The following is an 11,695-nucleotide window of genomic DNA, read 5'->3' as shown; positions in this document are numbered from 1 at the left end:
TTGCAGAGATTTTTCCTCTGGCCTGACAGAACACCACTGTCATTGACAGAACCACGTGATCAACATGGTCACAAACCCCTGTTTTCCTAATGAAGCATGTTTCAGCCTTCAGATTTTTAAGCTTTATTTTGAGTGTGTGCCATGACCTTTTTTTAAGGAAGGTAGTAAAAAACAGTTGCTCATCAGTCAGTGATATTGGAAAGAACAAATTTAAATTACTTGGGTCAAACTGATCCTGATTACTGATGATTGTGTTCATATTTTTTGCCACACACCTGATATCTTTGGCATTACACATCTTTTCTGTCATGGTCCTGGGTTGTGCGACCCAGTGTTGAGTTTTATGTATCTTTTGTATTCATTTATGCTCTAGCTTAGTTCGTCTAGTTAATTTCTAGGGTGCTGTTTAGCCCTTTGTTTCTTAGTTGTTTATGTCATCTCCTCCTGTACTCAGTCTCCCTGGTTCGTGCATCTACCTGTCATGCGTCATGTCTGTGTGGTTGAGTTCAGGTCACGTCTAATCTCCATGTTTCCTGTTTTACTTTGAAAGTCTGTGTCTAATGTCAGTGTATGTAGTTTCGCTTTCCCTGTCCTGTCATTAGGTTCATATGTATCAGCTGTTCCCCCTTATGTGTTTCCACTTCCCTTGATCATCCCTTATGTGTATTTAGTCTTTGTGTTTCTTTCAGTCTGTGTCGCGTCGTCTGTGTTCCCACCCTCCATGTTTTCACGGCCAGTCTTTGCAGTCATTGTCATAGTTTTCTGAGTCTTTATAGTTTATCACTGTATCAGTTTCCCAGTTTAGTTATAGTTTAGTTTGGTCACAGTATTTCTGCTTTGTTTGAACTCTATGTCATCAGCCATAATAAAGGCTCGCTTTCAGTTTAAGTTCACTCCCGTCTACTCACTTGCGTTCGCACCTGGGTCCACCACACACACCAGCATTTCATCTCCACAGACCGTGACATTTTCTCTTTTTTAAACATTATTTTTAATTATTATTCTCCTTTCTCCAAAGGTTCTTACCCTCGTCTGTCTCTGAGTTTTAAGCTGAAGAGAAACATTGGTTACTTCATCCTACAGACATACATGCCTTCTATTCTCATCACCATCCTTTCCTGGGTCTCCTTCTGGATCAACTACGATGCCTCTGCTGCCAGAGTGGCTCTAGGTAAGGTTCATAAAACAATAAATAGGCCAATAAAAGGGGAATATGTAGTTGAAAGCTTGCCCAACCTGTGTGCTGGTTGTACTAAATACAAAAATGAAGAGCATGCATCTTACATTCTCTTGTTCATCTTTTCTCATTTTATCTCTAGTTGCTTATTTACTCGATTTTGTGAACTTTTTGAACTTTACACATAAACCACACTGTTACTGTATCTTTTGCAAGTATTGTGGGTGTTAGTGGGTCAAATGTTAATCAAGTATAGGGTTAAATCATAGAACTATAATGATGGTTGACTAGGCTGATTTGTTTCTACTTTTAAACCAGAAACCGTCTGTTCTTTTTTGGGGAGCCACAATTTCCTCCAGTCATCCTTGATTATGTAAATCCCATGTTGCCTGGGAGATTTGTAACGAGCTACTCTGTGTTTATCAGTGGTTCACTGTCTTCTTTTTACCGAATTCCATTCATTGAGCTTAATCTATATTTCTACTCAACCCCTCCCTTTTGTCAACAAGGCAATTTTGCTGATTGACGATTGGGCTATATGTAGTGGTCCAGGGGAAGGCATGCATGGGATTTAATGAAAAAAGTTAATGTTTTATAATAGAGGCAGGTCAGAGTTGGGAAATGTTTGGCCACCTCCTTCGCCATACTAGATTCAGAATCTACTTTATCCTGACCTCCTTTCAGGCATTAAAATGGACTTGTAAGGGCTATATCACATGATCACTATGTGCAAAAATCTGTTGTTATTGTTAAGCTCTTATCACAACAGCTTGGGAAAATTGTTTGAATCCTATTTTGACCAGTATTAATTTATATTAATTGGCTAGAACTCTTGGGATGCTCTGAAAAAATGTTTCTTAAAGCCTGGATGCAATGACTAGCACAATTTAAATGCTATAAAAATCAAATTAAATATATAAAAAAAGTAAAATAAGTCTATAATGCTGCTCATTTTGAATGTAATGCATTAATAATAATAATAATAATGGATTGCATTTATATAGTGCTTTTCGAAACCCTCAAAGCGCTTTACAATTCCAATATTGATTCACTCTCACATTCACACACTAGTGGAGGCAAGCTACAGTTGTAGCCACAGCTGCCCTGGGGCAGACTGACAGAAGCGAGGCTGCCATATCGCACCATCAGCCCTTCTGGCCAACACCAGTAGGCAGTAGGTGAAGTGTCTTGCCCAAGGACACAACGACCAAAACAGACAGAGCTGGGGATCGAATTGGTAACCTTCCGGTTACAAGATGAGCGTCCCAACCCCCTGAACCACTGGGTTTGCTCACTTGCAAAAATATGAACAGTGTCTAATTTTCATGGTATTTTCATTTGAGAGACAGGATATCATGGCCCTACAGAATATTGTAAGGTCATGCCATTTGACCCCTGATCTCAGTTTTACATTTCACATCTTCCTTTCTTTCAGGTTTACCCCAAAATGTGTTAAATCTTTAAAGAAAGTATTGGCAAGAGAAAGAAAATGAACTACATAGTTAGTTAGAAATATACTGTAGTGTAATATATAATAAAGTTACTCATGACCACTTATATACAGAGTAGTACCCATTGTTTATTACCTACTCCTACATAATGGTTGTGTAATCAAAGTAAACACACGTCGTGCTGCCCTTAACCAATTTTTACTGTACGACAAGTACGTTAAAAAAAAAAAAATTAACTAAATAAATATACACTGAATATACAGTGTTTGTGTGCACAAACTTGGCCAAACAAAGATAATCCTGATATACAAAACACAATACTACTCCATTAAAATGAAATGAGTGAGCTGCCTCAGCAGAGTTTGCACTTTTATAGTACTTGATGTTATTTTTTGTTGTCGTTCTTATTGTAATTTAATTTAAATGCAGCATTTTAATGGTTGTTAAATTAATGTATTCTAATTTATTTATATGTTACTCGCTACTTTAGAAATTTTGTTCCAATTGTTCACTAGAATTTAAATAGTACTGCTGTTTTTTCAATGAATGAGGCATATGTAGGAGGACACGTAAGCACTGTAATTTAACCATTTTAGTAAGTTCTCATATAAGCATTAGAATCTGGCTTCTCTTACCATTTCTCATTTCCTTTATATGAATAGAACAGTGCTAATGTAAGCCCAACAAATGTACATCCAAGAGCGAACATTGTGTTAAAAATTACAAAAAAAGGGAAAAATTGCCATGTAATAACTCTTGCAGGGGTTTGTGTGCCGTGCATAATAAGCAAATTCTCAACACATTGATATGCATAGTCTGACAGTTTGCTTGGGAAGGCTTTGGAAAAACTGTCTTTCTCAATAGGAGTTCTCCACTAATGAACAAGATCAAGGTTGACATTTGAATTTCAAAATACTCCACTTCAGGTTCTTCTTCTAAAGCATATTTTTAAAATCATGGGGCAAACCCTTTACTTTCACTGATCAAGGTCACCTAATCAATCGAATCAGCAGCCAGCATTTGGAGGCATTTCCCCTATGGCATCAATTTGAAAATCCTACATCGCCACATTCATGAGTTATTGCATGGATAAGATTTTCAGAGAAGTATACCTCTGACCTTGACCTTAGACTCACAGGCCGGGACTCAGACTTGTCCAAGATTTGTCGTAGATTTCTCTATGGTATGACTTCTTTCTTGAGTTATCAGATTGACAAGATTTTCTGAAAACTGGACCTCTGACCTTGATCTTGAGGTCAAAGGGCAAAATTGCAGTTTTAAATCTGACTATTGGATTTCTCAATATCTTTTTTTGTGTTTTTTGTGGTTAAGGTATTACCACTGTGCTGACCATGACTACCATTAACACTCACCTGAGAGAAACGCTCCCCAAAATCCCATATGTCAAGGCCATAGATATGTACCTGATGGGCTGCTTCGTCTTTGTTTTCCTGGCTTTGCTGGAGTATGCCCTAGTAAACTACATCTTCTTTGGCCGGGGCCCTCAGCGTCAGAAAAAGGCAGCGGAGAAGACAGCTATGGCCAACAATGAAAAGATGAGAATGGATCCAAACAAGGTAACTATCTAATAGCTTAGCTTGTCCCTGTAGTTTGGTCATCTACCTGCCTACGAGCATTTAGAAAGGACTTGTTGAGTCCAGTATACTCACTGCATTGGTCACTTTGCACAACATAGTTGACATCTTCACACAGCCACATCCATTTATGCTCGCCTGAGGTAAGGTACCCACTACAGTATTCTCGTGAACGATAGGTGTTGGCACTTAGATAATAAGAAGCCAAAACTGGAAGTCAAAAAATTGCTAAGTTTTTTTTTTTTCCCACAAAGTCTCATCTTTTCAAACTGCTGCAACATCTCACTTTGTATAGTCTGCAAATCTCTGGCCTTCATCAATAAAATAGTGATAAGAACCAATGTGATCCTTGTGTCTTCAACCCAGCATTGGCAGCAGTAGTACAATGTCCCGGGTTACACAATTGGCAAAAGGGTGGCTTGCAACAGAATTATTGCAACTTGGTGTCAAATTGACGCCAACTTTGTTGTATAATGCTGCTCTGCCACCACAAGAGGACAGGTATAATGGGGCCCTTATTGAGAATTAGTATGGTTTTCAGAAAAATGTTTACATAAACAATTAAAAACTAGAAACATATATTTGAATACATAGGCAAACCACATCGGATGTTTTACCTCTACATGCATGAAAATGCATGAAATCGCATTTACAGTGAAAATGGATTATTCAGATTGTCTAAAGAGTCCAGAATAATAATTAACAACATTCACTGTTAAAGCAGCTTAGTAAGATTGTTGTAGCCCGTGTTTGGAAGCCAAAATGACTCGTGAAAAAGAGGAGGGTCTCGGAGACAGATGGCTCTTCGCCTTGACAAAATGCAAATGATCACCATAACATGGCTGCACCTGGACTGCTGAAATACTCAAGGCAAAATGCCAAAGAAAACCAAATAGAAAAATAACTGCATTTATATCCTGTGACCTATTTCAAAGAGTGCACAGTCTATATAGCAATTTAGGAATTCTGTTCTGTTAACCATTTAGGTTATGTCTACATGGAATTTGAAATGGAAACACTAGAACAGCGGTTCCCAACCTTTTTGCGCCACGGACCGGTTTATGCCCGACAATATTTTCACGGACCGGCCTTTAAGGTGTCGCGGATAAATACAACAAAATAAAACTAGTATCGGTACCGAAAAAAAGATTTATTCATAACACACGTGAAAAGACCCAGGAAAACCGAGTTAACGATAAAAACGATAACAAAATAACGCTGAAAACCGATTAAAAACCCTGTAAACTATACATTTCACACCTGAGCCTCAACTCTCGCGGCCCGGTACCAAACGACTCACGGACCGGTACCGGTCCGAGGCCCGGGGGTTGGGGACCGCTGCACTAGAAGATAATTATTTCATAAACTGCAAAATGTAACAGTAACAATTTTTTTTAATCCAGTCCATCAACTGAACCACAGCAATATTGTTTTGTTTGAATGTGCTTGCAGTGGCTGGTGGGGAATGTAGTTGGCAGAGATGACACGCTGTATGCAAGAATGAAACAACGTGATATGGATGGCCATGAGTCATTGTGGGAACCAATCTTTGTGGATGATGCAGCAATTGGACTTGATCAAAAAAATAAGGTATCTGAAAATGATGTGCAGGTGATTTCAAATGAGTTTTGTGCTAATGTCAATGCCAATGTCTCAAAAATAAACCCAACACTACATAAACTTGAATCTAACAAACTTTACTCTTTTACTTGGGCAGATGGACCCACATGAAAACATCCTTTTGGGCACCCTGGATATTAAGAACGATATGGGTGTTTCAGAGCTGGCTCTGGGTCTCAATGACCCACGGAATACCATGTTGACATATGACAGCTCAGCCCTACAGTATCGCAAAGCAGGGCTGGCCAGGCACAATTTTGGCCGAAATGCATTGGAGCGTCACATGACTCAAAAGAAAAGCAGACTACGGAGGCGTGCTTCACAGCTAAAAATCACCATCCCTGACTTGTCTGATGTAAACTCTATTGACAAATGGTCACGGATGATCTTTCCAACTGTATTTTCTTTCTTTAATGTTGTTTACTGGCTTTATTACGTTAATTAGGATAAAAAAAAATGTTTTTAAAAAAAAGGACATTCATGAGGGCAAGACCAAACAGCAAATATGTTGCTAATTTTGTCTTTGTGTCTTGTTTGTTTTCTATCCATGTGATCTTGTAATTGCTAGACTGAATCGGTAAATTACGGACTGGATCTGTCATAACTTGGAAAAGAACATTTGCTGGTTTACACGTGAAAACCTTACACTAGAGATTACAAACATAAGGTGCCTGTTCCTGAGTATTTGTTTAACATTTTATGTATTATGGGATGTGTGGATCTTTCCATTATTTAAAATGTTTGCGTTTCTTATGTTTTTATTACTTTAGATTTAAACTAAACAGTAATTGCCAAACTGTTATATAAATGAGATATGAATGGATAAGATGACACTTTATAATGACCATTTACTTTTACCGATACTAATTCAAAGTACTTGAAGCAAGTTTCAGGTTAATAGGGCTTTCTGTCTCAATTATATCAAAATGTCATGTTTATATGGGACACGGGGGCCTGAAATATACTTTTTTAGGATTTTGTTATTTGAAAAATCATTTGAAAATGGGGAAATTACCAAAACATTCCAGATTGATTGAGTAAGAGTTGCATGTTAAAAGAAAATACAGTGAGTTTATTATGATTGTTGGGTGCTATCCACTGTGTCAGACAGCTAAGGGAACAAACAATATTATTCCTGTTATTCACTTAAATGAGATTTATTTTAACAGATGCATGACAAATTAAAGGATAATCCAACATATAATCTATTAAGATGGTGCTGGGCCACCATGTGTCACAAAAATCAATTCAGTGCATTTTCACATTCATTCCCCAATTTTGTGGAACTCTGCTGAAGAGATGGAAAATTAATCCAAAACATATTCTCTTAGTTGTATTCTAATGTAATAACCAAAATCTCTGTTTGGTTTATTGGTTGGTAGGTTTTTGGACCACCTTCCCACAAAATGCCACTATCGGCAAAACAAAGCCACCGGTTCTCCCCACTTGATCACTTCAGTGATCAGTGACTTCATTGTTTTTCCTTTAATTTGTTTCTTATCTGTTTATCGTTGTTACATGGGTTTGCTTTAAATTGCTTGATGATATAATGATTGTTTCTTCGTCTCTTGTTTTGTACAAAAAAAAAAAACAGTCAGTGAAATTAAATGGGTGCCTGTGTTCGATGGAAAGAATAGAATTCATAAATATACAAGCATTATGTCATTATAGTAGCAACTGACACCACGATTTGAATATTTATTTTGACTTTTTTGTTTCTCTGTTTCTTTGACTCAAATGTGTTTATGTATTCATCTTAATCCCAAGCTAGACTTGTATACTATATATGGGTATAAAATTACCATGTATTGTTTTTACATTGAAAAATATGTTGACAATCACAAAATATACAACTGTCAATACACAATGAATTTAGGACAATGACAAAATACTTGCTAACAGTACTGCCCAGAAGGTGGAATTTATGTGGAACAACTGATTATGCACAAAAGTTGTTATAAGCCATAGAGGGTCAATAGTTCTTCTAACATCTGGTGCTCATGGGAGTGTTTTAAGAGAAACCTTATTGATCTTTTTACACTATATATTTCAATTTCAATTTAAAACAAACCTAGGGCAGCAATACACCAGTTCCAAAGTCCCTTTCCTGTAGCTCTATACTTTTTAGATCATCAAATTGCTCTGTTAAAAAACAAAAACAAAACTAGAGGTAAAAAAAAGAGTAGCAAAGGCTCACATGTGAAATTGTACCTACATAAACATTGTTAAATATAGTGGAAGAGGGGAAAGCTAACTTCAGATATTTACCTAAAACACAATCTTGCGCACTTTGCTGAAGTCCTCTGGAGTGATATTCATTTTGAGTCTTAAGGCATGAGTGAATACTCTAAGCATTAATATGTTAATGTTTAATCAAAGTGTGGCCAAGAACACTTATGACCCACTGCATGCTCTGTGTAGAAGTAAATCTTTTTTTTTCTAATTACCCAAATATTCACTCAGTTTTTGTGTTTAATGCATTTCACAAATACATATACATAATGTTTACAGGTTTATAAAAAAAATGTCTTAATAGTTACTTGTGGTGTTATTAAAAATACAATTTTCTTTTCTAGAAATAATTTACTTAACCATTATAGTCACTCTCCAACAGCTCACAAACAAGTTAGACACACTTTTAATTATCAATAAAGTGCAGATTCAAGTGAGCTTTCAGCTCTGGTATTTATATATGTTAATTATCAAAATAGTCAATTTCACACTGCTTTCTTAAGATTGAAAACTGTGCATTGTAAGTGAAATATTGTATTTTTGTTCAATGGTTATGGTGATTATGTCACAAAATTTGTCGTCTTTGTTGTTTTAATATATCTTTCTATCTCTCTCTCTCTTGCTCTCTTTTTGGGTCACTTTTAGAGGGATCTACTAGAAAATGATTGTTGGTGTAAATCTCTGAGGAGTTCAACAAAAAATTTGGGAACATGTTCCAAAAGCATATTTATATATGTATATAGCAAACATATATATTGTTAATCAGAAATTGAAACATATTAATACATATTAATAAATACTTAAGAACTTTCTACACAACAAAAAAAAAACAAAAAAGATTTTCAATAGCATTTATATTGTAACATGGAAAGAGAGAATGCAAAAGCAGATGTAATGTAAATAATCTATTCAACAATGTCACTTGATCACTTTGATCTTATGCTATTAATCGGAGAATAAGTATTTGTTTTTGCCAAAATGTAAACATGTCTTGATGAATGTAGTTGATGTTCCTTTGCAGGGTGTTTTTGCTATAATGTTTCAGCAAATGTATACGAGATTTTTGTACCAATAATTAGCTAAACACAGCTTAGTCCACACCACCACTAACACAAAAACACACAAATACAAAAGGTCATGTGATTAAGAGGCTAATAATGCCTTGTATCAGACCAAAAGTCAAACATCTCAGGTCAGCACAGTTCACACTATTAACAACACCGACTACAATATACTTGTACTTAAAAAAAAGAAGAAAAAAAAGCGGCTTGGTGCATTTGTTTTATCTGTTCTCCCTGTAATTTATTTCCCTTCTCCTGTTTAATATAATGCTCATGATACAGTACAGTACACAGTAACTATATTAAAAGTATGGTACAGTATTTGACCATAACCACAATCTAGACATGGCTAGTATTTAAAAAAAAAAAATACAATAATAAACAAAGTTATTCTATCCACATCAGCTGTAGACATATGAAGATAACTCAGATTTTAAAAACAAATCTTAATAATAGTGCTGTAACACATGATGTATCTGAGTATGAGTGTGGGAAGTGGGTGCATGTTGGCCAGATAGCAATGCATTTCCAAAGCACAGTTTGGATGTGTGTTTGTACTTCACAGCACTTTTTTGTTTCATATATTTTTATACTTCTATATTCCAATGTAAAAATGGCAAAACCCATTTTTCTCTAAACCTTGTAAAACAAGTTTGAGCATTTTTCATATTTATACAATGCTTATTGGTTGCATTGCCCCTTAGGGATAGTGAAAATGTAATGATTTGTATGATAACGAAATCCTGTCAAGATACCTTGTTTAAAATTTAATTCATATAAAATACATGGTTGTAAATGGTTTGAAAATGTTTTTTTTTTCTTAATTACTGGAAAGTTAAGGTTTTTGGAAATTCTAGATTCTATTTAGGAGAATCTGGAACGAATGACATCTTAAAAGCCTAAATGACACATCTTTCTGGCTGAGTATGTCTGCACACAGTCACAGAAGAAGCCTTAGCCTCCTGCTGCCCTGGACCTCTTTCCAAGCAGCATCAATCCTACTCACTCTCAACACCCTCCACCTTGGAAAACCCTTGTATATGGCACTCATAAGAACATAGCTGCACATTTTTGAAAGACAAGCTCTGTAAAAATTATGTCTTTTCTTGGGAAGTGAAATTATTTCCCTGATAATAAATATTATATACAGTTCAGAGAATGCCTGTTTTGCACTTATTTCAAATGAGGGGGAAAAAGCAGAGTGATCTCAATGCATGGCAAGTATTCCCAGTTGTGTAAAATTAACAAAAAGTAGACAAATGCACTTGAATTATGACCGACTGCAACATATAATGCAGTTGATGCTTATGCAGTACAAAAAAGCTAAAACGGGTCATTTTCTGACATGATGGCTTCTTTTTGTGATTCATCTTCTGGAAAGCACATACCAACACTTCAGAAGGTTAATGAGTCATTCACATATGTATGAACTTTGGAATATTGTACACAAATCTGTAAAATTAGTAAAACTGCCATAAGAAGACTCTGCACCTGTACATTTCCCACTGAAGAATTTTGTTGAATGAATAATTGAAAGAGCCCATTTTCACTGGAGCAGAGTTTTCTCTAAACACTCTTCCCATTATAATGAAACACACACGCACACACACACACACACACACCTATGTTTTAACATGACTGTAGTCCAGCCAAAGCCAGATAAATCAAAAGAACTTGCATGTGATAGCAACAAAATTGTATGTAACTATGCATAACCTTTTCCATTCCACACAAGCAGAATGTTATGCTGAGATTTGAAACAGAGCCACCGTGGTGTAGAAATAGAGCTCTTGTGGCTCTGAATGAGTACATGAGTCATGACATAGAGCGGTAGGCAAGCTTGGCATCGCAACAAAGACATTAGAACGAGTGTGAAATGTGTCTTTTTATCTTTCACCCACAACACCTCTTTTGGTCATCACCCACAGTCTTCAGTTTGAGATTAAACTTACAAAGGGAAGCAGTGACTGTTCAGCCAATATATCAAACCAGCATTTTTTTTAATGGTGACTCAGTGTTGAAGGATAATTGCAATACAAAAGTATGACTTTGTGTTAGAGCATCTGGATAAATATAGACACCGGAAGTATATGTGCGCGTGTTAGTGTGTGTTTCAGTGTATTCTAATATAAAAGCCCACCTTCCATTTTTATATAAATGCTTATGTGATTCAATTTTTGATAATCCAAGACTCAACTCTAGCAATCAGCTACAGAATCTGTTCCAGTTCTTTTTCTGCTTAGCCCAGGTAAGATTATTCTGACATTGGTTTAGGAATTGCTTGATATTAGGAATGCAATAGTTGTAGCCCATTTCCTGTACAAATCTGTGCATAGCGGCACTTGATGCACCTACCCATGAAATGATGATTCTTGACAATCTTCTGAAGCCTGTGGTCATCTGTGTTCCTCGTACCCCTGTTCCTAACACATCTTTCTCTTCCACTCAGCTTTCCTTTTATATACTTTATGTATTAAATCTGTGTTTATTCAGTTGTTGTCTGACACTAACCTGTGAGATAGCTGACCAATTACTTTCACATTCCTTTTCCTTATCTAG

The 11,695-nt window shown here is 36.2% G+C and overlaps 1 protein-coding gene across 1 annotated transcript in view; it reads left to right on the top strand.

The window, feature by feature from the left end:
* Nucleotides 1–10,290, top strand: part of LOC102293339 (gamma-aminobutyric acid receptor subunit beta-2) — a 69,392-nt gene extending 59,102 nt beyond the window's left edge. The window contains exons 7-10 of the mRNA XM_005942255.3: nt 1,019–1,171; nt 3,961–4,205; nt 5,676–5,813; nt 5,941–10,290. Of these exons, the coding sequence (XP_005942317.1) occupies nt 1,019–1,171; nt 3,961–4,205; nt 5,676–5,813; nt 5,941–6,288 (884 nt within the window). The 3' untranslated portion in view covers nt 6,289–10,290. The remainder of the gene's footprint in view (nt 1–1,018; nt 1,172–3,960; nt 4,206–5,675; nt 5,814–5,940) is intronic.
* The last annotated feature ends 1,405 nt before the right edge of the window (nt 10,291–11,695 follow it).

The sequence above is a fragment of the Haplochromis burtoni genome, unplaced genomic scaffold, assembly GCF_018398535.1.
Source record: "Haplochromis burtoni strain Fernald_Lab_line unplaced genomic scaffold, NCSU_Asbu1 Contig_247, whole genome shotgun sequence".
NCBI lineage: Eukaryota > Metazoa > Chordata > Actinopteri > Cichliformes > Cichlidae > Haplochromis > Haplochromis burtoni.
This window is presented reverse-complemented; position numbering and strand designations above follow the sequence as displayed.